The sequence below is a fragment of the Diabrotica virgifera genome, chromosome 6 (genome assembly GCF_917563875.1).
Source record: "Diabrotica virgifera virgifera chromosome 6, PGI_DIABVI_V3a".
NCBI lineage: Eukaryota > Metazoa > Arthropoda > Insecta > Coleoptera > Chrysomelidae > Diabrotica > Diabrotica virgifera.
The window spans coordinates 36,592,001-36,618,831 of NC_065448.1; the positions used below are offsets into that span (position 1 = coordinate 36,592,001).

General features: G+C 33.3%; 1 protein-coding gene across 3 annotated transcripts; it reads left to right on the top strand.

Moving 5' to 3' along the window:
- Nucleotides 1-6,001: 6,001 nt before the first annotated feature.
- Nucleotides 6,002-26,252, top strand: LOC114335168 (uncharacterized). 3 transcript variants are annotated; one of them, XM_028285348.2, is made up of 2 exons: nt 6,002-6,424; nt 25,841-26,252. In XM_028285348.2, exons 1-2 carry the CDS (start codon nt 6,377-6,379, stop codon nt 26,102-26,104), a joined length of 312 nt encoding a protein of 103 aa, XP_028141149.1. In that variant the 5' UTR covers nt 6,002-6,376; the 3' UTR covers nt 26,105-26,252. The 3 variants fall into 3 exon arrangements, 2 of the variants coding, with proteins under 2 accessions (XP_028141149.1, XP_050508626.1); XR_007698475.1 differs by lacking the exon at nt 6,002-6,424 and adding an exon at nt 6,512-6,682; XM_050652669.1 differs by lacking the exon at nt 6,002-6,424 and adding an exon at nt 19,652-19,796.
- Nucleotides 26,253-26,831: the final 579 nt, after the last annotated feature.

Genomic DNA, 26,831 nt, shown 5'->3' on the forward strand with positions numbered 1-26,831 from the left:
CTATACCTAACTGCTTTAATTTGTAAGTTATTGGTGATTCAAGCCAAATACTAATTGCAACAAAAAATACGTGAAATTTTATTAGGTTGGCCTTGAAAATATTCAGTCACAAATAATTTTTCGGAAATAAATACATATTAATCTGGACTGATCGTTAAAATTCCCAATAATGGTTGATCTATCAAAATACTTACGTAGTTAAGATTGTTGGTGCGACTAACAATCAAGCACAAATTAAAGCAGTTAGGTATAGGGAATGCTTAAGAAATAAAAAAAGTAACATAAATATAATTTCATTACAATACTAAAATACAGGGTGTTCTATTTAAGAAAACTCAGAAAATACTCATTACGAGTTTCGACCAACCCTGTATACTAAAATTCAACAATTGGCTATACTAATAATTTCTGATAATAGTAGACTATATTAAAAATCATTTGAACATAAATAAAGTTTTTGATGTCAAACTACGCCAATTCTACAGGCTGTGAAATTGCTACGAAATTAATAAAAAAAAACGTAATTATCTTTTAAACTACCCTGTATAACAATACAAAACCTCATATTTTAACAAATAAGTCTTTGAGTAGAATCCAAAAATGTAAAAATATACAGGGTGTCCCATTTAAAAAACGAAGTTATAAGCAACTTCCGGTATAACCGGTAGTGGCAAATAGATGAAAATATTTTCATTAAATAGATCACTCTTCAAAATCCCTTCATGTCAATTTTCATGAATCTGCTGCCTTTAGTTCTCGAGATATTTCTAATAGGCCCTTTATCTGCCTCACCCTGTACAGTATGGTGCAAATGAAAGGCATAAATCCGTTATTTCGTAAACCTGCGACTTTAAGGAAAAACACCTGAAACAGGTCGATTTTTATTTTTAAGTTATGATATTGTGGCATATATGGTATACTAGTGACGTCATCCGCCTGGGCGTGATGATGTAATCGATGATTTTTTTAAATGAGAATAGGGGTCGTGTGGTAGCTCATTTGAAAGGTTCTTCAATTTTCTATTCAGTAATGTAAACATTTACATAATTATTTATACAGGGTGTCCAAAACATTTTTATTAAATAAATTATTTGACAAAAAAAGAAGTAGAAGGACACCCTGTATAAATATATATATATATATATATATATATATATATATATATATATATATATATATATAAAAACAAAAGATGTAGATCTTTGAAACACACTCAGTGATCAAAAGATCCACAGGTACTGGTTTAACGACCACTCGTACGAAAACAAACAAATGAAATAGAGAATGTGTAAAAATCCTCTTACGAATAACTCACACATCCACTATTTCTGGCTGGGAAAAATTTTTCCCAGCCAGAAATAGTGGATGTGTGAGTTATTCGTAAGGGGATTTTTCCACATTCTCTATTTCATTTGTTTGTTTTTATATATATATATATATATATATATAAATGTTTATATTACTAAATGGAAAATTGAAGAAGCTTTCAAATGAGCTACCACACGACCCCTGTTCTCATTTAAAAAAATCATCGATTACGTCATCATCCCCAGATGTATGACGTCACTAGTATACCATACATGCCACAATATCACAACTTAAAAATAAAAATCGACCTGGTTCGGGATTTTTCCTTAAAGTCGCCGGTTTACGAAATAACGAATTTATTCCTTTCATTTGCACCATACTGTCGGTGGAAAATAGTGTCGCGCACGCTTGATTAGCAATTAAAAAACAAAGGAGTTTTGAATATTGTATTCCAAAAAACTCTTCGGGATTTCATCAATCGATGTTTAAAGAATATCTACCTTCCTTGGCAACATTCAAATTTTCTGGTTTTCACATAGTTTTTGAGGGTTAAAAATGGCCGATTTCGCAATTTTTCAATTTTTAATCGCTTATGTCATCAACTTTAGAGAAATGTCATCAAAGACGTTTTCTGTTTAGAATGATCCAAAAACCTAAAAAAACTTTGTTCTAAGCAAAAAAAAATTTTTAGGAAAAAACAAAAAAAAACGTTTAAAAAATTTTTGACCTGTTTTTGGTCCTGGCAGCATGCAAATTTGTTAAAAGGGCTCCTTTTTGAGTAACATTGTGCAAAAAATCCGTATCGGAATGTTTTTCCTAGCGGATGCGCAGTGGCTTTCTGGACTACTCAATTCGACATAATCCAAATGAAAATAAAAAAAATTGAATAATTCTGAAAAATACCTATATTAACACATGCCAAATATATTAAAATATTTTCAAAGTAGAGCATTTAACAAAAAATAATCAGTTTTTAAATACAGCACCTTGTAACTTGTAACTTTTTGCATTGTGGTTGTGGTGACGTCAGGAGAAAAGTCTACAATAGAGAAATGAGTGGAAATGCATAAATGCATTTACAGGGCCCACGGTTATTGATGTAGCTGGAGTTTAGAGGTTTTTCGGTACTAAATTGATGCAAATAGATTTCTCAGGGATTTTTGGGATTGCTGAACACGAATACGTCATCAGAACCGACCCCTAGAGCACCTGGTGTCCAGGGTCGCGGCTGAGACATGTAATCTTCTGGAGTTTCGGGGGTTTTCGACACTAAATTGATATAAACATATTACCCGGGGGTTTTTGACGTTACTGAAAGAAAACCCACGAAATTCTGCATCAATTTAGTGCCATAAAGCCTCAAAATTTCAGAAGATGACATGAGGTTCGGTTCTGATGTCATATTCGTGTCCATTAACCCCAAAATCCCCCAAGTAATCTGTTTGGCATGCATTTAGTGCCAAAACCCTCGAAACTCTTGAAGATGACGTAGCTTACCAGTGACCGTGTTCACCAGGTGGTCCGGGGGTTCGTTCTGATGACGTGTTCATGTTCAGTAACCTCAAAAAGTAATCTGTGTGCATCAATCATCAATTTAGTGCCGAAAACCCTAGAAACTCAAGATGACGTATCTTAGCAGTAACCCTGGGCACTAGGTGCTCCGAGAGTCGGTGCTGATAGCGTATTTATGTTAAGTGTCCAAAAAAAACCGAATAACAAAATTTGACCCTTAATATACAGATTTTGACATGTTCATGCACTTTTGGATGCGTTTTATGCACTGTAAATGTAATTATTATTCATTTCAATCTATTTTTCTATTGTAGACTTTTTTCCTAATGGTAAGGGAGAACAAGTAGGGATTTATGCATTCTTGTAAATGTGCCTCTACCATATATTGGCTCTTAATACAGGGGAGTTCGTTAAGGGGGCATCGAAAAAAAATCTATCCTTAGAAAAACTAGAAATCGTCCGATTAAGATAAGGTAAGTTAAGTATATGCAAAACAGTGTATATTTCAAAATTTTGACGATTTGAGCGGGGCGTCAGGAAATGGGTGCGTCACAAAGAGTCACAAGAGAAAAGCGAATATTTAACGAAATGAATGACAGATCGAAAAACTAAAAAATACATTCTCAATATTTTTCAAACATCTATCGAATGATACCAAACACGACTCCCCACGGAGAGGGGTTGGGGGTAAACTTAAAATTTTAAATACGAATCCCGCGATATTTCGCAAGATGAACATCAGATCGAAAAATTGAAAAATCGACTTATTTAATATTTTTGAAAAATCTATCGAATGGTACTTAACACGACCCCCCACGGAGGTGGAGTGTGGGGTTACTTTAAAATCTTAAATGGGTCCCCCCATTTTTTTTATTGCAGATTTAGATTTCTTACGTAAAAAAATAACTGTTATTCGGGACATTTATCGAATTATGGATAGATCGCGCTAAAATCGAAAAAAAAAACGATTGTTGGAAATGGAAAATTAAATTAAAAAATGGAAAGTCCCGACTAAATTGAAAAACTTTACTTAACTATTTTTGGTTTTAGGACCTATTCTTCACAACCTAACCCGATAGGTCCCCATAACGCTCGAGTGACTGCATATCTAGCATACTTTCCTCCCCTACTATGATGTCAACACAATGCAAAAAGTTGCAAGTTGGTAGGTGCTTAATATAGAATCACTTAATAATCGTTTTCATAACAATTTATCTCTTACCATCAGCACGCACTATTTGCAAGAGCAGTTTTTTTAGTCCAGTGATGGAACAATTTCCGCTACTAATTGTTTAAAATTGCATCGAATGACTTGAAATTTTGGCAGGGGTTCTAAAATAACTAAAATAACAAAAGTGCTTTTCCCCTCAAGTTATTTGTTATTGGAAATGTCAAAAAACATGTTTTTAACTGTTTTTCGCGAATAACTAAAAAACCTTACTTTGCGTAAAAAAATAGAGCGTACGTGACACTTATGGAGTGCCGACAGAAGTGAATACTTCTAATACAGTGATGAGCGCGCTAGTAACCGGCAGAATAACTCAAAAGATGCAAAAAATAATACATTGTGAAGTAAAAAGAAGTGAAACTAGTAGAGGTGGAAATTATCGATATAATATAAATTAACATTACATTACATAGTTTCCCACATTTAGACATATCGGAGGAGTATGACAACTGTCACTGTGACATAAGAAAATACTCCTGTCACAGACGTCTAAAGATGGGAAACTATGTAATGTAATGTTAACTAATACGTTTATATCGATCATTTCCTGCTCTACTAGTTTCATCTCTTTTTATTTCAGGATGTATTATGTTTTCCATCTTTTGCGTTATTTTGCCGGTTATTAGTGAGCTCATCACTGTATATTCGATATTTTTTTAATTTTGCGAAAAAAAACTGAGCAATCAATACAGATTGAAGTTTAGTCACTATAGATAACGGGAATAGAGCGCCTCACTGCCGCACTCTGGCCTGCATTTATCGGGGTAGGATTTCATCTGGGAATCCTTGTACATACTAAGGACTTCCACGCTATAAGCACTTTGCTGATAGAGAGCCCCTATAACGCATGGTTTCTGCAGCAGAGGTGAGCAAGTTTCTGGCTGGGCTAATCACTATTGCTTGCTTGCGTAGAATGTTGCGCATATCATGGACCACATATCGGACAAATAATTCAATACTAGAAGAACTTAACTAGTACTTACTAACTAGAACTTAACTAGAAACTACACTTACCATACCTATCAACATCAACCAAACTATACTGAGATATTTTGGACATGTAACTAGACGAAAAGAAGGCAAGGAACGAATGATAATTAAAGGCAACGTAACGCGCAAAAGATGCAAAGGAAGATCTCCAACACGATGGTCGGACAATATAAAAGACATGACGGGTATAAAGGACGTAACTGTTTATCTCCCTCTTATTTTCTCTTCTTTTCTCTCCCTCATACCTTCTCTGCTCTTTTCTTTTTTCATCTCTTTTATTCTTGTTTCTTCTTCTTATGTTATATTTGTCCGTATCGTTGTGGGGCAGTCGGTGGGGAAGGACCTTTTACATCCGACCTACACAGACTGCCCCATCTTAATATCAGAGTGATTGAGTGAATGGGTGGATGATAAGGCGTGCATAGATGAAAGCATGAATGATTGGAGTTACTCGTAACTGTCAACTGGCATTCTTTGGTTGGTTCCATCTTGGTTTGGGTGGCGTCTTGGCTGCCTTACTACCCCGCGCGCGGCGAACGGTTTGGTGCGGCGCGCGGGGGCGGGGGGCAGCCGGCTAATCCGTGGAATACACGCTGGGAGTGCCGGAGGGGAGCTATGAGTAAGGTCGACGAGTCAGATATGGTCACTAAGAGCGGTTCCGGACCCGCCGGCTGGAGAAAGAGGACGGACTGAATCCCACACACCTGGGACACCTTCGCAGAGGGTCTTAAGAAGATTCCCACCTCCCAAAAAAAATGACGGGCAAAACAACACGCACAGGACAGAGATAATTGGACAAAAATAGGCCAACAAATTACACGACGCCACTACATCCTTACGAAGAAGAAAAGATAGAGGAGAAGGAGAGAAAGCTGCCCTCTTCTAAAAATATTATTCGCTGACTAATCGTTCATATAATATCTATGTAGAATGTTTTTTACCATTTTTATACACAATGCGCTTATGTGCTTTATGTGGTAAAATGCATGACGCTCCTAACTCAAAATTATATTTATTTATACGGTTTCAAGGTTTTCCGGTTATTATGCAAAGGTAATACTACTGACCACAGCATCGTGTCATACCTATGCGATATGTTACGATAATCTATCTTATTCACGTTTAGATATCGTCTAAAACGTATGTATCATCTAATCTTGTTTTCTTTAAATAACTCTTAAAAAACAACTAAAGGTATCTCATTTGATGTGATACACAATCACTATCTCTATTGTGTTCAGACACTCTAGATAAACACGGTGATGTAAACAGTGGGACAGTGCTATGAATAATTACTGAGGACATTCCAGTACCAGTAGTTGGATTTATTTCGTCGACATGAACAATAGTAATGAAATTTTGACTGCACAGAATGAGAATATAGAGGTAAGTAGCCACTAGCTATTTTATTGGTTTAAAATTAAAAAGAGATAATTTCACTGTACTTATTTTAAAAAAACCAATTTATAAAATATCGATAAGTACTTTTTATGAGTGTTTGTGCCTATTAAAACTAATACCTACTCACTCTTACTTTGTTTGGTAAAATGAAACAGTTGTGTCTGTGACATATTAAGTAATCAAGATAATTTAATTTAAAATACCTAGTTGGTTTTATTAAATAAAATTTATTTCATTTTATTGGTAAGTAATATTTCTTTTTCATATTTTATTACGACTAGCGTACCTAGCTATTTTCATAATTATTTTTTATATTTGTTTGTTTTAAGATTCATTTCTTCATAGATTTGGTCTTTCCCCGATTTTGCTTACAATACGTTCAATATGTTTTTAATGGTTTCTTTTATATTCTTTATCTCTCTGATTATTTAATACCTAATACGTTCCAACCAACGGGGTCTTTACAGGTTTTTTACGTACCTATGCAATTGTTGCTGCCTTCAAAAAATGTTTGCCTATTTTGATGCAGTTTTACCAAAGCGAGAAGCAGCGGATGCGCAAAACTTGCTCAAAAAGAACTGGGATGTAGTGACATTTGAAAGGGAAAATGAGACAGAGAGAGAGAGAGAGAGAGAGAGAGAGAGAGAGAGAGAGAGAGAGGAGAGAGAGAGAGAGAGAGAGAGAGAGAGAGAGAGAGAGAGAGAGAGAGAGAGAGAGAGAGAGAGAGAGAGAGAGAGAGAGAGAGAGGGGGGGGGAGGAAGAAAGGGAGAGTAAGGAACGTTTATTCCTAACGAACCCAGGAATAAAATTACCTACTTAATATTCGTTGTCATAACAATAATTTTTAACTATTACCATTAGCATGTACGCATTATTTGCAAGTGCACTTTTTTCTTTTAATAGAATATCTAATAATCTAATATGTTTCAACTAATATATTGTAGTCTTGCCACTTCTCTAACGTAGGCAATTATTGTTGCTGTTTTTAATTTGTATCTATTTCGATGTAATTTTAATGCACTTTTGTATACAATTCTTCACTTCTTCAGCTATAGTCTATCTTTTCGATATCAGCCTCTCTCATTTCTTTCCGATTTTCTGTATTCTGGGCTAGACGGTGCCAATTTAGTCCCACTGGTCTTTTTAAGTCGTCGTACCATCTTTATTCCGGTCTTTCTACGCTGTTTTGTCCCCATGCAATCTCTACAATCCAGCTATATTTGCTTCTAGCCACATGTTCGACCCAGTTTCATTTTGTCTTCCTTTTGTCCTACTTCATTTTGATGAACATACTCTTTGTAATATGTTTTCGACTTTGGTTTGTTATAGTTGCCTAATCTCAGGGTTGCAAAAAACATGTTTTTTTATTTTATACAAAACAAACGTTTTTTCGTTTTAAACGGTTTTTTTTTGTTTTAAACATGTTTTTTGTTTTGTTTTTATATTACATGTTTTAAACAAATAAAACGTAGAAAAAAACATTGTTTAAATCATATTTTCTTAAAATGAGAAGGATCTTTTTGAGGAATTAGGCAGCACAGATACATATAATAACTTATGGCTATTCGGCCCGTATATTGAATTTACTTGCCCAAGATATAGAAGTGAGAAGTGCCAGGAACAAAGAGTAGTAAAAAAATTGCAAATATTTCAGAAATGCACATGAGAAATACATTTTGCTAGCACAAAATGCCGAGAAGCTGGTGATTATCCTCTTGTATTGCACCAGGATGTTCATTGGAATACTACTTTATCGGAATGCTTAGAAATAGAAAGTTAGTTGGAAAACTGGCCAATATTATTTCACGTTTGCTCAAACAATAGAATAAGTATTGATAAAGCTTGTAAATGATACAAATTTAAAGACAAATGCCTAAGGCTAGGTATTTATAAAAAGAAAGTATATTGCAGGGACAAAGTCCAAATACTTGCACTAAAGGAGAGGCTACAGAGATATGACTAGAACTTCTGGAAGCATTCTAGACTGAACATGCAAATGGCGAATTTTTGGTAAATGTTACGAATAGGGTGAAGGAGTTTATGGAAATGGCATTGATCCCGGTTCATTTTTTGACAAAGGAGCCCGCAGAAACCTTATGGGAAATGGCTCTCTGTCAAGTGCTCTGAAACTTTGGGTTCTGGTAGTCCTTGATGTATAGAATAAAAGTCTCAATGGGTGCGTAGCTCAAAAAAATCATGGTTTTAAGATACAAGCCTCTGAAGTTATAGGTACAGTGAGGACGTGTAAGTTGGAATAAATTCATTTTCTCGAGAACGGGTGACTCTGGAGATAAATGACGAATCAGATCAATTTTTATTTTTAAATTATAATTTTTTGGCATATATATCATACTAGTGACGTCATCCATCTGGGAGTGATGACGCAATCGATGATTTTTTTAAATAAGAATAGGGGTCGTGTGATAGCTCATTTGAAAGGTTATTCAACTCTCTATTCATTAATATAAACTGTTACATAATTATTTATACAATGTGCCCAACAATTTTGTTTTAATTAAATTAATTGAGTAAAAAAGAAGAATGTATACAGTGGAACCTCGATTATCCGTCAGGGCACCGGACCAAGGGTATGACGGAGAATCGAAAAGACGGTTAACAGAACATTAAAAAAAATTCATAGTATTATGGTGACACACTGAATTATGGTGACACACAGATATATTGACTAATAATAATTATTATTGTGCTGTGCGTTTTTATTTTCGGCTTGCGATTCTAAAAATAGAACTCTAAAAGCAGGGTATCATTTATCATTACCTATTTAAATTGAAATTTAATCCAGAGCCCTGAATAAGAACAAAAATTATACATAAAAAAATGAGGTGGTGGCATAACTGGACGTGTACATTTCAACGAATTTCGTTTGGCTTATCGCAATGCTCAAACAAAATGAATTGATGACTAAATTTTTACTTATGTATACAATATAACTTATGTATGGACCCTGACGGTTAACAGAGGTGACGGTTAATAGAGAGACGGATAATCGAGGTTCCACTGTATATGTAATTTATTTAACTCAAAATACATTTTACTGTTGTCCACAAACAGAAAAAAATGTTTATTTAATAAATAAATATTGTTTTTCGCTTAAATTCAAAATTAAAGCTGCCACCCACCTGCCTCTTAGCAGTTTGAGCATTTAATTTAAGCGAAAAGCAATGTTTATTTTTCAAATTACCATTTTTTTCTGTTTTCTGACAGCAGTAAAAGGTATTTCGAATTAAATAAATTATATACATTTTTATTTTTTCTCTACTAATTTTATTCAAAAAAATTTTTGGGCACCGTGTATAAATAATTATGTTAATATTTATATCAGTGAATAGAGAATTGAATAACCTTTCAAATGAGCTGTCACACGACCCCTATTTTTATTTAAAAAAAATCATCGATTGCGTGATCACGCCCAGATGGATGACGTCACTAGTATGATATATATGCTAAAAAATTATAATTTAAAAATGAAAATCGACTTGATTCGTAATTTATCTCGTCGCCCATTCTCGAGAAAATGAATTTATTCCAACTCAAACGTCCTCACTGTACCTATAACTTCAGAGGCTTATATCTTGAAACCATGATTTTTTGGAGCTACGCGCCCATTGTGTCTTTTATTCTACACATCAAGGACTACCAGAACCCAAAGTTTCAGAGCATTTGACAGAGAGCCATTTCCCATAAGGTTTCTTCGGGGTCCTTTGCTTGCTCATCGCTTTAGTGGAAATAGATTTAGTCAAGCGCAAATAAAACCTGGCACCGAATATGTAGAAACTTTATCCAGAATTATCCAGAAACATTGCCAATTATTATTATTTACCGGGCAAAGTGTGTACCCTTTAAACCATATGTTTTCTAAACATCTAATTGAGAATGTAAGATCATTGGCATGGTGGCGTTCTATGGCCATCCAAAAAAACTCTTCTCATCATACGCTTTAGTCATTTCCAAACTATGTAATCGGCTAGGCAATGTCAAAGCAGCTAAGTTGATTTCAATTTTTAAAGAGCTTCATTCTATAAGTGATCACGTGACTGATCAGATTGATGACTTAGATTACAAGATTACTATGAGACTGAAACAGTTTGAGAAATTTATTAACTCTTGTATGCAAAATGTTTTGAAGTTCTCCAATTTTTGTTGTGTTCCCACAAGTGTGTATTAATAAATAAATAATATGTATATTTGTTAAACATTCTTTATAATATGTATTTGAGATTTTTTTCATATTTATGTATTATATTCACAAAGAAAATAAAAAAAAGCTTGTTTAATTTAAGTGTTTTAAACATGTTTTAAACTTTTTAAACAAAATTTGTTTTAAACCTAAGCAAATGTTTAAAACATGTTTAAAACAGTTGATTAAAACAAAATGTTTAAAACAAAACAACTCTGCCTAATCTATTAGTTAATTTTTCTGTCTCGAAGTTATTCCTAAAAGTTTTCTTTCTATAGCTCTCTAGTATACATATTTGTAGTTTAGTTGTGTTTTTGTCTAACATCCATGTTTCACAGCCATATGTGGTGACTGGTAGGATATTATACATTCATTGTATAGTTGCCAACTGTTCTACCTGAGCCGAAAACTTAACCACACCACTAAAATACAAATAACTTTGTAATAAGCTTAAGATTAAGGTATTCTGCAATAATTTGATGGCAAATAAAGATCTTTGATTTCAACTTTACTGGATTTTGTACATTTTTTTGTTGGTTGATGATGTCGAAGGTTTTTTCATAAATCACAAATATTAAAACTAGTAGTTTATCGTATTGAAATCTAATTATTTTACTGTAAGAATATTTTTGTTACCAATAGATGCTCGTTAATTCCATAGTCTATTTTTAAAACCCTCCTGTTCTATGGACTGATAAAATTCCAATTTATTTTCTAATCGTGTCGTAATTATTTAATCTAATCTTAATTATTTATCTAATTAGTTTTGTAAAAAGTTTATAAATATGGGAAAATAGACTTATGAGCCTGTAGTTTCTGAGGCGGTACTCTCCAATAAACGCCATACGCCGCGTATAGCGTTACGCCATACGTTGCGTCTGTATGCTTTATAATGAATAATGGATGCGGTCTTTTATTGTAGGCTGAACGCAGCATAACATGAACTTCTGTACAAACATACAGACGCGACGTATGTTTATGTATATGTATATACATACGTTATACATATACATACGTTATGTACAGCGTTGATTGGAGACCACCGCTTGAGGTCGGTAGTATCGCCTTTTTATGCCACTGCAGTGGCGTAGCGTAGTGGGGGCGGCCCGCCCCGGGCGGCACTTTTTAGGGGGCGGCAAAATTTAACAATAAATAATAAAAATATTTTGTAAATATTTGAACCATTTTATATTTTTATCGCAACTACAAATTCGGACCGATTGAAAGGAGCACGGAATTTTTTATTGCTTATTTTGTGACGAATTCGGGGAATTCCTTTTCTTTGAATGATATTTTGTAGCGACTGACAACAACGTCTATACTGACTTGTGTAAATTCCCTGTTTATGACTACCAATCAGCACAACTTTTTTCGGCACTTTAGAACGTTGCTATTCTTTTTTTTTTCCTCATCAACACATTGTTGGGAAGTTCTGATAGCAGCTACAGGCAAAAGAAGGATTCAAGATACGCGGTGGAGTGCAAGAGGCGATGTCGTAAATGTGATATGGCATCATTGCAAATACATTCTCGTCACTTTGGAAAAACTGACAGAGGCAGGTGAAAGCTTAAACACTAGGACAGATGCAGGTGCTTTACTAGTTTCGATGCAGTCATTTACCTTTCTTTGTTTTTTGGGCCTGTGGTAACAGGTGCTACATGAAGTGAATGATGCACAAAAATATTTACAAATAAGGGGACTTAAAATAAGAATGTGCGTTCAGAAAGTAAATGCTTTGCAGATGATATTGGCAGAGAAAAGAGGGGAATGGGCAAATGACGCTGTAGGTTATGCAAAAATATGTGTGAAAAACTTGGAATTTCCCTAAAACCTCGGAGACGCATAACAAGAAAGAATATTTTTGATGACGGAACTAGAGGTGCTAACTTGTCTTGTGAAAAGGAATTGAGACGAAAACTGTTTTCTTCGTTAGATAGAGTTATTGTAGAAATTCGTGAGCGTTGCCAACAGCTACAGAATTTAACGGATACATTTGTTTATCTAACGTCGGCTATATTATTAGATCCAGACAACACTGAATGTAATCTAGACTACGCATCTGACGAAATTGACGAGCAGGTTTTCAAGCTGGAAAAACTTCGACTGCGGACTTTCGTTGCTTTTGAATATTCTTGGATAACTGTTATTTGTATAATTGCAAATTATTATTTCAGTTAATAAATGTGATAATTTTTTCACTAACTATGTATTCAGTGATTGTAATAATTTATATGTACAACAAAAACTAATACTCAATCGAGAAAAGAGGAAAAGTGTTAAAGTGATTTTTTAATAATATATTGTCACTATGGAACACTTACAATTTTGAACATTTTTAACAACAAAATACTTGGATCACAGAATATATCCTGATGTATTTTCTGCTTGGATCTTCCATAAATAATATACAATAAATAACTTTTAATTAAGTTCACGTCTTAAATCAATTATTTATCAAATACACTATCAATATTATTTATTCAACAACTCAAAATATTCCGGATGCCATGTCAAATATTTAAAACTGTCACTTTCTTTTCAACATATTCTATTTGACTCAGTGCGTTGCATGACAAAGACAGCGAATGTTCAATTTGAAAAATATCACCACGGACTGAATTTCGAGTCCTGAAAAAACTAATAAATATTTTTTTTTAAATTTAAACGCAGAATGAAACTAAACAGGAACCAATAATGAATAAAATAATAAAGAGACAATTAAGCTGGTATGGACATCTGATGAGAATCAAACCTAGTAGACTAACAAGGAAAATTCACGAAACAAGGAATATTAGAAAAAGAAGAAAGGCAGACCGAGGAAAAACTGGATAAAGCAAATAGTAGAAGCAGGAAAAATTAAACAGAAAACGCTAGAAGAAATAAAACTAATAGCACAAGACAGAAAAGAATGGAAGAGATGGGTGAATATGTAGCTAAACTAAACCCAAATCCGACACCTGAAAGGGTATAAGGAAGGGGAAAAAGAAAGAAATAGGAGAGAGGGGTCTCCCTGGAGCAACCCATTTGTTTTAAAAGGTTCAGGTTCCTTGGATTCGTACTCTACATTCAACTTTTTCAAGGGGTAGTTTTGTTTTTATCAACTCATTTGGTACTTCTAGCTCTTTCATTGCTCTGAACATTATTTCTCTTCAATCAATTCCCATTATTAATAAGTATTCACTTTCCTCACTTAATCTGTTAATTATGCTTTGTAATTGACTATTATCTATCCTAGTTTCTTTTAATTTTTTATTTCGTCTAAAACATTGCTTTCCTTTTTATTGTTAGTTTACGTCTTCCCAAATTATGAGCTATGTTTCGTCAGGGAATATTTTTGTAGAAAAAAACGTATCTTTTTTGGTTAAAATGTTGTGCGCCTCTTGTTATTTCTTAAATATTTATTTAAGCTGCTTACAACTTCTTTTTAAAAGCTAAAATAAATGTATGTTTATAATAGTTAATTTTTTCAAATCATTCAATGTTACAAAATATGTTAAATAAAGTTAGACCGACAAAAAAACCTTTTAAACGTTGACCTTATACTTAAATTTTAGTATTATAAATAAATATAGATAAGTCATAGAAAGAACACATGTTTACGGGTTATTACACCGGATTATGACTATGAGTAGTAATTGCACGAGATCTCTAAAATTATCGAATTGTTTCCCGAGTGACATTGACAGTTTTAATTTCACGGGAAATTATCGAGTATAATATTATAAGAGAGTGAGAATAAATTGACAATAATGCGACAGTTTTTCGAAAATTTGTTGTCTGGCAATAGACACGAGAGCCCGCAGGGCTCGAGTGGCTGTTGCCCAATGACAATAAATTTGAGAAAAAATGAAGCATTATTTTCTTATTTATTCTTACTGTCGTGTGATATTCGTAAGATTATTTTTTAATACTTACATATAAAATTCAAGTCTTTATATAAAAACAGTCAGTGACATTGATCCCAATTAATGTGACCCACAGTTTTCAACTTGTCAGCGCAGTGAAAAGCACAGTTTAGCAAATATTTAGATGAAGATATTAATATTAATATTATCTAACGCACTCAATAAGGTCATGATAGAAGACAGTTTTTCAAATAAGTTTAACGTCAATAGAGGATTAAAACAAGGGGACCCCCTGTCAACAGACTTATTCAATCTAGTACTAGAAAAGATAATTAGAGGAGCCAATATCCAGACAAGCGGCACGATTCTTAACAGAAGACAACAGCGTGTAGGTTTTGCAGATGATCTGGTGTTTCTGACACGTTCAAGAGTAGAACTTCAAAAAATGTTCAAGCAATTTGAAGAAGAAGCAAAAAAACATGGCCTGACTATAAACCAAGGAAAAACCAAGTATATGGAAATGAGAGGAGAGAACGCTGAAAAAAATAAGTGGATTACTCTAAGGACAAATGACAAAGATTATAAACTTGAGAAGGTAACTGAATTTGAGTACCTTGGAGTAACAGTTACAAATAGAGGAAACGAAGAGAGAGATAGATAAACGGTTGTTGAAAGGTAGCAAAGCAGTAGGTTCATTAAACGCATTGTTAAAGGCAAAAAGCGTGTCAAGGGCAGCCAAGATCCGAGCGTATGAAACAATAGTAAGACCAACGGTGTTGTATGCATGTGAAACTTGGACAATGAACCAGAAAGAAGAAAAAAAGCTAGAGATTTGGGAGAAAAAAATATTGAGAAAATTTGTTGGTGGTATAAACGAGGCTAACGGGGAATGGCGCAGAAGAACAAACCAGGAGCTAATGGAGATGTATAAGAAACCTAAAATAACTCAGAAAATCAAGGCACAGAGAGTTAGATGGTTGGGTCATGTTTTACGAATGCCACAAGAAAGAAACGTCCTAAGAGCTTTATCAGCAGGAGAATAAGGGAAGAAAAGAAGAGGGAGACCACGAAGGAAGTGGTTTGATGCCGTCCGGACTGACCTAGAAGAAATGGGTACAAGAGACTGGAGAGGACAAGTACAGAACCGCAAAAAGTGGAAGAAATTAGTCAAGACTATCGAAGCCAAGGGCCTCTAAGGCCTGTAGTGCTGTTAATATATATATATATATATATATATATATATATATATATATATATATATATATATATATATATATATATATATATATATATATTTATATATAAAAAGTAAAGAAAAAAGAAGTACTTTGTTGACTTGTTTGGATAAAACAATTTTGAGTTTCGGTGGGTTGGAGTCAATAAAAGGGCTACTAGAAGACTATTTTTTAATTACTCAAGCTTTCGAATGTATTTATATATATATATATATACCGGGTGGTGAATTGGAAAGCGGGCCATAGGAAACTCAATGTAAAATTCTAAGCTGTTAAATTCCTGCTTCCCTAATTATTTTACATCAAAAGTCATCAGAAACTATTTGTAGAGAATTGAATTCTCTATTGAAAACAACTGTTAATATTGTTCTATGAACAATAATTATTCAAAATTTTGTAAAAATATAATACAATTTTCAGAGTAATACGCCAAAGCTAGGCCACACACAATACAATAATGTGTATAAGATTGCATTTGTTGACAATGAATTTATTATATTAACAATTAGAACTGTCAATTTTTTTAATTATTTTATCATTTTTTGTTTAAAACACAATAAAGTTGATAAGATACCCTTAGTTAAGGAGAAAATATTAATAATAAAGATATTTTCTTCAGTCAATAATGTGCTCACTGTCAGTTAAATAGTAACGTGTGGCCTAACATACCCACACATACCTACTGCGGTAAATACATTATATTTTTCAAAATTTTGGAATGTGTTTAAATCGTAGAACAATTGTAACTTCTGTTTTTAATACAGATTTCAATCCTCTACAAATAACTTCTCATGACTTTTGATGTAACATAATTAGGGAAGCAGGAATTCAACAGTTTAGAATTTTACATTGAGTTTCCTATGGCCCGTTTTCCGATTCACCACCCGGTATATATATATATATATATATATATATATATATATATATATATTAATAAAATATTAGTTAATTTATTTATAAATACAGTTTTATTCATGAAATAATCTTACCGAAGTAAATCGAGCGCTTAAATTTTCCCATTTGTGTTCTCCTCGTGACAATTTGACATTAGATGCAGAACTAAAAGTTTATTATGGATATTTTCTTGAATGTGACAGCTGTCAAAACTAGGAAACTGGTTGCAATTACACATAAACAATCTACTTAAAAAAACTCTCAGTAGTAATTGCACAAGAGCTCTGAAATTCTATATTAATTTCAGAGTGCGAGTGCAATTTGTTGCGATTATTTCATGAATAAAACTGTTCAAAACCAAAATTTTATTGTAATTTATTTATGTAAGTACCATTAAACACACAGTTTTTATAAATATTTGACGATTGAAAGTCATCACTTTTATAATTTTTAAAACATTAATTGTCATTAATGTCACTGAATGTATTTTTTCGTAGCAACGAAGGGCATCTGACGTAATATACTTAACGACGGGAGATTATCAAAAATTATCGATTTAATTCAGATTTCTGTAGCTTTCTATTGGTCAGAATCTCCTATGAATGAATTGTGATTATTATTTTATTTATATTATTATTTTCTACAGTAGAAAATTACCAATGTAACAATAATCTGATTGGACAAAATTAAACACGTGATCAAAAATCTTACTATACGATTGGAAGTTAAAATCATTAAAAAATAATCGCTCTAATTTTTATTTCTGTAGCTTTCTATTGGTCAGAATCCCTATGAATGAAATAATCAATAAAAATTGATTTAAAAATAAACAAGCTGAAAATGCGAGCATTATCATAACGAAAACTTTATTTATTTACGTATTTCAATTCATAATATGGAAAATTGCTATTATGAAAAGTAGTTTAGAATTAATAATTATGAAAATAAAATAAAAATTTTATTTTTAATTCAGTTGCAATGCGAAGGCAAAACAATCTTACTTTTCAATTAGAATACGGAGCGCAGTCGTCCTCTGAATCGCGATTTTCGGCTCTTATTGGAGCGTCATCGGAAAGAACGTAGGCTTGTTCTCCATGATGGAGTCTTTAAGTGTCTTATAAAGTGTTAACTGTATTAACTTATTTGGTTGTTTATTGTAGTAGTAGGTACATTTGGATTTGCAATTTTTTAGTTTATCAATGTACCATGAAATCTCACGTTTTTCGAATAATAATTAAAGTGTAAATGTTAATAAATAGCTCAAAATTTTACATAATGATTGAAAACATTTTCGAATTAGAGTTTCTTCGTTTTTTTTACATTTTTTAATAAAATTCTCCATCATAATAATGTATGGTTTTTACGCTAGAGTAAAGCTAAAATAGTTATTTTCCTAACAAGTGCAGAAAGTCATACTTTTCCGCACGCGACTGCAGTTTGCCGAACGACGCGAAGCGGGATTGGGACAATATTTTTTCTACGAGTCTTTATAAAATGACCAAATCTTAATCAATTAATTTAATTAATATGAAAATACATACACAAATTAATTCTTTGACAAGGTTGTCAAAACCAAACTTTCAATATAATTAGTTAGCATGACGACGATCTTCGTTTCCATGACGATGATTCAAAATGACTGTTATTGTCTACCGATTTGACTTTCGAATATTATGTCAAAATAATTTTATTTCATCGAATTGTCGCGTTAATTTCATTAAAACAGGAACACAATAAGATACATTTTGAAATAAAATAGTAAATAATATCTAAATATTAGTTTATTGCATGTATTATAATTATTTTAAGGCCATATTAAAATTTATAAAGGCGTGCGGAAAAATAAAACTTTCTAAACTAAAACGCGTGCGCGAAAGTAGACATTTTTGCACGCTCGTTTCACTTTTCTTGAGCAAATAGTTATTTTCCTAACTAGTGCGGAAAGTGATACTTTCACGCACGAGACTGCCGTTGACCCGAACGACGCGATAGCGTAGTTCGGGCAAGCAGTCGAGTGCGGGGAAGACACTTTCCGCATGAGTTAGGAACAATATTTTTTCTAGGGCCGTACTGGAAAAAGCCACAAAAAATAGAGTTATATCAGTTTTTATTTAGAAGTGAAAATACACAAATTAATTTTTTGACAAGGTTGTCAAAACCAAACTTTCAATATAATGGGTTACCACGACGACGATATTGGTTTCCATGACGACGATTCAAAACCATTGTAATTGTCTACTGATCTGACTTTTAAATATTATGTCAAAATAATTTTATTTCATCGAATTATCGCGCTAATTTCATTAAAACATGAACACAATAAGATAAATTTGAAATAAATTAGTAAATAATATCTACATATTAGTTTATTGCATGTATTATAATTATATTATAATGCCATATTACAAGGTATTTTACTTTCCCGCACTTTACTTTCACGCACGCCTTGCGGGAAAGTGCAACTTTCGGAAACGAAATGAGTGCGTGAAAGTGGCTCTTTTAGCACGGTCGTAGAAAATTTTTTTTTATGGAAGATAAAAATAAAAAAACAAAAACTAGGTTATTTGAATTTTTTTCATACATTTTGACATTATGTAAAAAAAGTGTAAATAAAAAAGTTGTAGATCTTTTAATAACTCCACAACTTTGCTATCTAAGTTTTTTCAATTAAAATTGTAAAAACTCACCTCCTTTTTCTTCCACACCTCAGGTCGCCTATATTATTTTTCCTTCAATTTTTGTTACATCTTCTTCCTCTTGCAATGGGTTCCATCCGGTTTCTATTTATTGGTCTCAAAAATTATCGGAACTGGCCTAATAGGTATAATAGATTATTGATTAAGGAATATAAATTATGGAAAAACTCCTCAAATACCTGGCTATTGCTAAGTCTTGAGTAATACTTATTTACCTACCTGGACTATCTGATACATTCCATAGATACCAAAGCCATATTTTGAAAACAAATAATTAATTAATCATTTAATGAATCAAAGACTGAGTAACCAATGAATCAACTAGTAAATGAAACAAAGCAATAAATCAAGTAGGCATTAATATTAGAGCAATAAACAGTGCAGGTGTGTTTATTGTATGTAGGTACTAGTTCTTAATATCTAAAGAAAATGGAAAAATACAAGTATTTCAAAGTAATCAGAAACCAACAATTTGAAATGTGTGAAGAGGTAAGTCATATTTTTACGATAGTATTTTTGTTATACAAAAAAATGCAAAGCATCGTATTACAAATATGTTATACTTATCTCGGTTCATCGGTTGATATTCAATAATGGAGTGGTCACAGTGATTTACAAATTTGAACCATATTGATCATATTTGGTATTTTTTTTTGATAACCAGGACACATGTTTTGTATTCTTAACAAGTGTAAATTTATGCTTAAATTTAACAATAAGTTACATGTTATATATTATATAGTTGTTGGAAGAAACAACATGCATTTGTATTTTATATAAAAATTTAGTAAAAAAGTCATCATTATCGTTATGATCAAATTTATACTATAGCTTTCAAGCGGATCTCATCATCTTTTCTCATCTTTTCCGCTGTTCACTCCTATCGATTGACAATGTTGTCAGTTTCTCTCTTTCTCCTATATGGCGCTACAGCCCAAGTCAGATCCTGTTCTCCCTCAGCATCCGCCTCCAAGTATCTCTGTCTCTGGCTACTCTCCTCCAGTTATCTACCCTCAATATCTCTTTAGTATCGGTTCTCACTTCGTCCATCCACCTCTTTCTTGGTTTTTCTACTGGCCGACGTCCCACAATGGTTCCACTAGGTCACCTTCTTCTTCTACTGCACTACAGCCCAAATTGAGCCTTGGCCTCCTTTATTTTTTGCCTCCACCCTTGCTTGTCTGTGGCTGCTCTTCTCCATACACGGACGCCTAAAAGGGCTTGTGCGTCGCTGTTTACTGTGTCTTCCCAGCGTTTTCTTGGCTTTCCAACCGGTCTCTTTCCCTGCATTCTAGCATTCAGTGCTCTTTTTGGTAGCCTATCCTCTCCCAATCTTATCACATGTCCGGCCCATTGCAATCTTTGTATTCTAATGAAGTCTGACAGGGGTGCTTCCTTATAAAGTTGATAAAGTTCGTTGTTGTACAGACTTCTGAAGATTCCGTTTTCCCTCACAGGTCCTAGTATTCTCCTCAGCACTTTCCTTTCAAATGTGTCGAGTTTGTTTTGGATGTTTCTTTCACGACCCAGGCTTCACTGTCTGCATGGGTTATGCAGTTATCACATGCTTTCATAGCATGTTATTGGTCGAATTAAAGTTTTATAGATTCTCATCTTTGTATTTCGGTGGACACTTTTAGACCGAAATATATGGGAGAGGGTAAAATAAGCTCTGTTTGCCTGCGTTATTCTCTTCCGTATTTCTCCGTCTTCTGATCCGTCGGCATATATTTCTACTTCCAGATGTAAACTTTCCAACCATTTCAATGTCATCTTCATGTATAATGTTTTGTGGGACTATATTTCTTCTCGTCTGAGTCATTATTCTTGTTTTTTTCTGTGTTATTTTCCAGACCTAGCATTTTTTTTTGTGTTTTTAACTCTGCGCATGTTTTCTGTGCTTCTGTTGATGTTCTACTCATAATATTAATATCATCAGCATAAGCGGCCAGTTGAACCGTTCGGTTGGTCAGTAGGTTTCCTCGTCCAGTTTGCATTTGCCTAACCGCATACTCCAGTGCCAGGTTAAATAATGTTGGGGCCAGCCCATCTCCCTGCTTTAGTCTCTGCGAAATTTTGAAAAAGTCTGTCCGGTGGTTTTGTATTCGTACACATGCCTGAGTTTTATCCATTGTGTCTTTAATGAGTCTTATTAGCTTGTGTGGTATTGCCAATTCAGCCAATATATAGTATAGTTTGTTCCTTTTGGCTGAGTCGTATGCCTGTTTGAAGTCTACAAACACGTTGTGAACATAAATATCGTGTTTCCATGATTTGCTCAAGATATGTTTGACTGTAAATATTTGATCCAGTGTCGATCTTCCCCGTCGGAAGCCCGTCTGATACTTTCCAATAATATTTTCTGCTAGTGGTTGGGGCCGCTGGTTTATAATATACGTGAGGACTTTATATGCTGTACATAGTAGAGAGATTACACGGTAGTTTTTGCACTGGAGTTTGTCTCCTTTTTTATAGATCGGGCATACTATACTTTTCTTCCAGTCGTCGGGTATTTTCTCTTCTTGCCATATGTTTTTGATGAGCGCGGTTCCACTAGGTGTTCTGTCTTATTCTTCTTCTTCTTCAGGTGCCATCGCCGCTACGGAGGTTGGCAATCATCATAGCTATTTTAATTTTTGAGGCAGTAGCTCTAAATAGTTGTTTTGAGCTGCATCCAAACCATTCTCTCAGGTTCTTTAGCCATGAAATTCGTCTTCTGCCGATGCTTCTTCTGCCATATATCTTTCCCTGCATTATGAGTCACAGGATGCCATACTTCTCGCCCCGCATCACATGTCCGAGATACTGTAGTTTTCTTTCTTTAATTGTAAGTTTAACTTCCTTCTCTTTACCTATTCTTCTCAGTACTTCATTGTTCGTAACTCTGTCTACCCAGGAAACCCTCATAATTCTTCTATAGGTCCACATTTCAAAGTCTTATTCAAACTTTGAATTTTTGCATAATTTGCTATAGAGGGTTCTTTGTAATATTGGTTAACTTGTGGTTGAACCTTATTCTTCACATACCATTGTCGCAGTTGGGTCCCAATATCTTTCGTTTAAAAGTATTGATAAGGCTTATTTAAACCTTATCAACTTACCTGGTTAATCTTCCATCAATTCCTGTAACTGCTTCTACTATAAGTTTTCTATGATTCGTCTAGGTAATGGATTTTGACAAGAGCTATGACATTGAAAAGTTCACGTAAACTTGTGTACTAAATCGGCATGACTCCCACGTTGGTATTACCGAAAGAGGCATAATTAGGCTTCGTTCAAGAAATAACCCTCTAGATTCTGCAAGAATTTTAATTGAAACGAATTTTTATGTAACCGATCGTGGGCCAGAAGTGAATTCGACCAACCAAGACGAATCTGGACCACACTGAACAGAATAAGAACAAACTGTGACAGGTGTTCCGACTCACTTTTTAGATGGGGAAAAATGCCCTCTCCAAATTGCGATTGCGGTGCTACAAGACAAACGATTAAACATCTAGTGGAGGAATGCCTGATCAGATCCTATCTACAAAGGCAATTAATCCGATTTCTTAGTTGCGACCAGAGATTAATGAATATATTTTTGTCAACAAAATTGTTTTTCCAAAAATTAATTATTTTTATTTACTGTTTGTAATTTATCTACTTATACACAAAAACTCAGATGTGGCCATACGCTAATTAAATAAATTAGGTATAAAATTAACTTTCTTAGTAATAAAAAAAATAAAATCCTTTATAAAAGGTATATATTTAAAATCCCTAAAAAGGGCTACATCACAGAACTAGTTTTCGAATGGTAGACCATTCATCATCAGTGCTTACGTGAAATTTACATGCTAACCAACAAGATATAGTATAACAAAAATATGTGGGTAAAAACCCTTTACACGTAATCCATCATGGATATTTAAAATGTCACTTGCTGCCATACTGTCATCATGTGAACAAGTCAAACCATAGCTCAGATGTTACCTGGGGCGTATTAATGGAATATTTTTTAAACATCCATGCTTAAGTTCGCATTTTTAACCGATGTTTCCTTGACGGTTTACTTGTAAAGGGTTTTTATCCACATATTTTTGTTATACTATAATATATTGGTGGTTAGCATGTAAATTTCACGTAAGCACTGATGATGATTGGTCAACCAATCTAAAACTAGTTCTGTGATGTAGCCCTTTTAGTATAGTATAGTAGCCAAAAGATGGCATAACCCAGACATCCAAAGTGAAAGTTATCTTTCAACACCAAATTGTTCTATATGGTCCACACAATGTCCAAAAAAAGTCACACCATTTTGAGCGTCGGGTTTGGGGGGGGGGGAGAGGGGGGAAAATCGGTAAATTCGTAGTTTTTTAAGTTTTTCGCCAATATTTCTAAAACTATGCGGTTTAGCATGAACTACCTTTTATACAAAATTGTTCTACATTAAATTTGAAATAAAAAAGGCCCTATGCATAATCTTTCTAAAATGAATAGTTCCAAAGTTACGGAGGTAGTATAGTATAACTGGTCCAAAAAAAGGCCTAACCCAAACATCCAAAGTAAAAGTTTTCCTCCAACACCAAAATGTTCTATATGGTCCACATATTGTTCAGTAAAAAGTTATACCATTTTGAGCGTCCGGTTTGGGAGGGAGATGGGAGAGAAGCCGGTAAATTAGTAGTTTTTTTAAGTTTTTCGTCAATATTTCTAAAACTATGCTTTAGCGTAAACAATGTTATATACAAAAATGTTCTACATGAAATTTAAAACAAAAAATGTTCTATACATAATTGTTATAAAATCAACGGTTCCAGAGTTACGGAGGGTGAAAGTCGAGGTTTTCGATACTTTTTATATTTTTTGGGCAATATTTATGATATAACTATACCAAAAACCCAGACATCCAAAGTGAAAGTTATCCTCCAACACCAAATTGTTCTATATGGTCCACATAATGTTCAGAAAAAAGTCACACCATTTTGAGCGTCGGGTTTGGGGGCGGAGAGGGGGAAGAAATCGGTAAATATAAAAAGTATCGAAAACCTCCACTTTTCACCCTCCGTAACTCTGGAACCGTTAATTTTATAACAATTATGTATAGAACCTTTTTTGTTTTAAATTTTATGTAGAACATTTTTCTATAGAACATTCCTTACGCTAAAGCATAGTTTTAGAAATATTGACGAAAAACGTAAAAAAACTACTAATTTACCGACTTCTCCCCCATCTCCCCCTCAAACCGGACGCTCAAAATGGTGTAACTTTCTACTGAACAATATGTGGACCATATAGAACAATTTGGTGTTGAAGGAAAACTTTTACGTTGGATGTCTGGGTTAGGCCTTTTTTGGACCAAAATTATACTATACTACCTCCGTAACTTTGGAACCGTTCATTTTAGAAGGGTTATGCATAGGGCCTTTTTTATTTCAAATTTAATGTAGAACAATTTTGTGTAGAAGGTTGTTCAGGCTAAACCGCTTAGTTTTAGAAATATTGACGAAAAACGTAAAAAACTACGAATTTGCAGATTTCTCCCCCCTCTCCCCCCCCCCAAACCCGACGCTCAAAATGGTGTGACTTTTTTCTGAACATTATGTGGACCATATAGAACAATTTGGTGTTGGAGGATAACTTTCACTTTGGATGTCTGGGTTTGGGTCTAACTATACCATACTATTTTTAGGGATTTGAATATACGCTGTGAGCTCGTACGTAGAGGGGATATTTATAAATTCGTGAGCGCCAGTAGTGACAAGTCTGTAAACGTTTACCGGAAATTTGACATAAATGTCAAAGTGATTAATTTTAAATTAAAATTAAAAACATTAATTATAAAAAATATTAGTTGATCAAAGCTGTGATTTATATTTTTACCTTAAATATACTTATGTTTTAAATACTGAATTTGCGTTTTTTAATGTTCTGTAATATGTAATTATAAATTAATCTTGGCGCCATCTACATGATAATTGTGAAAGTATCCGAAGTAAGAAATTAATATTTCATCAATAGAACGTCAAAATGATTAGCAAAATCTTAAAAAAATCTGTTACAATTTAATTACTTTTTAGCGTTGTAAATATTAAGCGATAACAATTAAATAATAAATTTAAAAATTACCGGTAAAAGTTGAATTAGTAACCGCTAGGAGCGATACCAGCGAAGCTCAGAGCGTATATACCTTTTATAAAGGATTTTATTGTTTTTGTATTACATGGTCTACAGCCAATCACAAGAAAACTTTTTCCTTGTGGATTTTCCTTAGTCATGTTTAGGTACTATGTAAATAAACAAATATTATGTTTATTAATGTGTTTTATTCAGATTTAAGTCGATTTACTTATAGGATATAATAACTTTTCTTAAACCTTGCTTATTTCAGAAAGATTTTGCTTTTTTGCAAAATTTTGTGCTTACATAAGAATTTATTTTGACCTTTCTGTCATATATAATCCGGTCTTTAATTATAATGATTTAACTTAACTTTTGACCAAAAAATGTGTTTCTATAAGGTGCTAATTTTTTTCTTTTCTTTGTCGTAGGCTGTTGGTTGTCGGAACAAGGGGCACAAAATGGTGCAAGATGAATTATTATCACCATGGAGCAGACAAAAGTCTATTAGTTTCATCGTTCTAACAGTGTTGTTTGTTGTTTGGGCTTGCATATTCTTTCCATTGTTATTAAGGCAGCAGTCGAATGACGATATGGACAATATGGATATGAAGTCGACCACAATGGGTTCGACGGAAATGACGGGAATGTCGTCGACCACAAAGGACATGGTCCACGATCATCATCATCGTTAACTACAAAAACTATTTATATTTATATTTAAAGAAATATACTAAACATATTTTTATTACGAGATGTATGTGAATTATTGTAAAGTTTTGTACTGTATTGTATATCTTTAGTACTTAAGCACTTATTGACCAAATAAATAGTTGTATTATACTCTCTATTTGATTGATTCGTTCATGAGAGAAATGCAAAAAGGAATAATAGTGCAGCATAATACCAATATACAGTTGAGTCCGCGAGTCTTTACCCGTGCGTCATCATTTAAAGCATACGAAATAAGTCGGAAATCTATTTCACGCAACAACAACTGACAGAAAGTGGCTACTGTTCCGATTACGGGTTTTATTATAAAATTTGACGTTATCAAATAATATATAGAATGTCAAATGTAAGTTTTGCTTCAAAATTTTTGTGCAGAATTACAGCTACATTTGAAGTAGCTTAATAAATTCTTATATTATTATTGATTTATAAATAAATAAACAATTTATAAAAAAATTCAGTAACATATTTTATTTTTGTTATTTTATTCACTTTGACGGAAATCTAAACACAATCATTTCTTTACTGTGTGAATGACGTTAGCTTTGTATGTTTTAAATATTAATTGCCAAAATATAATTATTTACCTTAAAATTTCAAAGCCCAATATAAAATTAGTTGTGAAAACAACTGTTTGTGTAATATAAAGAAACTTCAAAACGCAAAAATTCGACAAAAACCGCAAAAAAT

What these genes read in the sequence shown, in the direction of transcription:
- LOC114335168 (XM_050652669.1), top strand. Translation starts at nt 19,737, where the DNA reads ATGGAAAAATACAAGTATTTCAAAGTAATCAGAAACCAACAATTTGAA. An exon ending in AATTTGAAATGTGTGAAGAG is followed by an intron (nt 19,797 to 25,840) that starts GTAAGTCATATT and finishes TCTTTGTCGTAG; the next exon opens with GCTGTTGGTTGTCGGAACAA.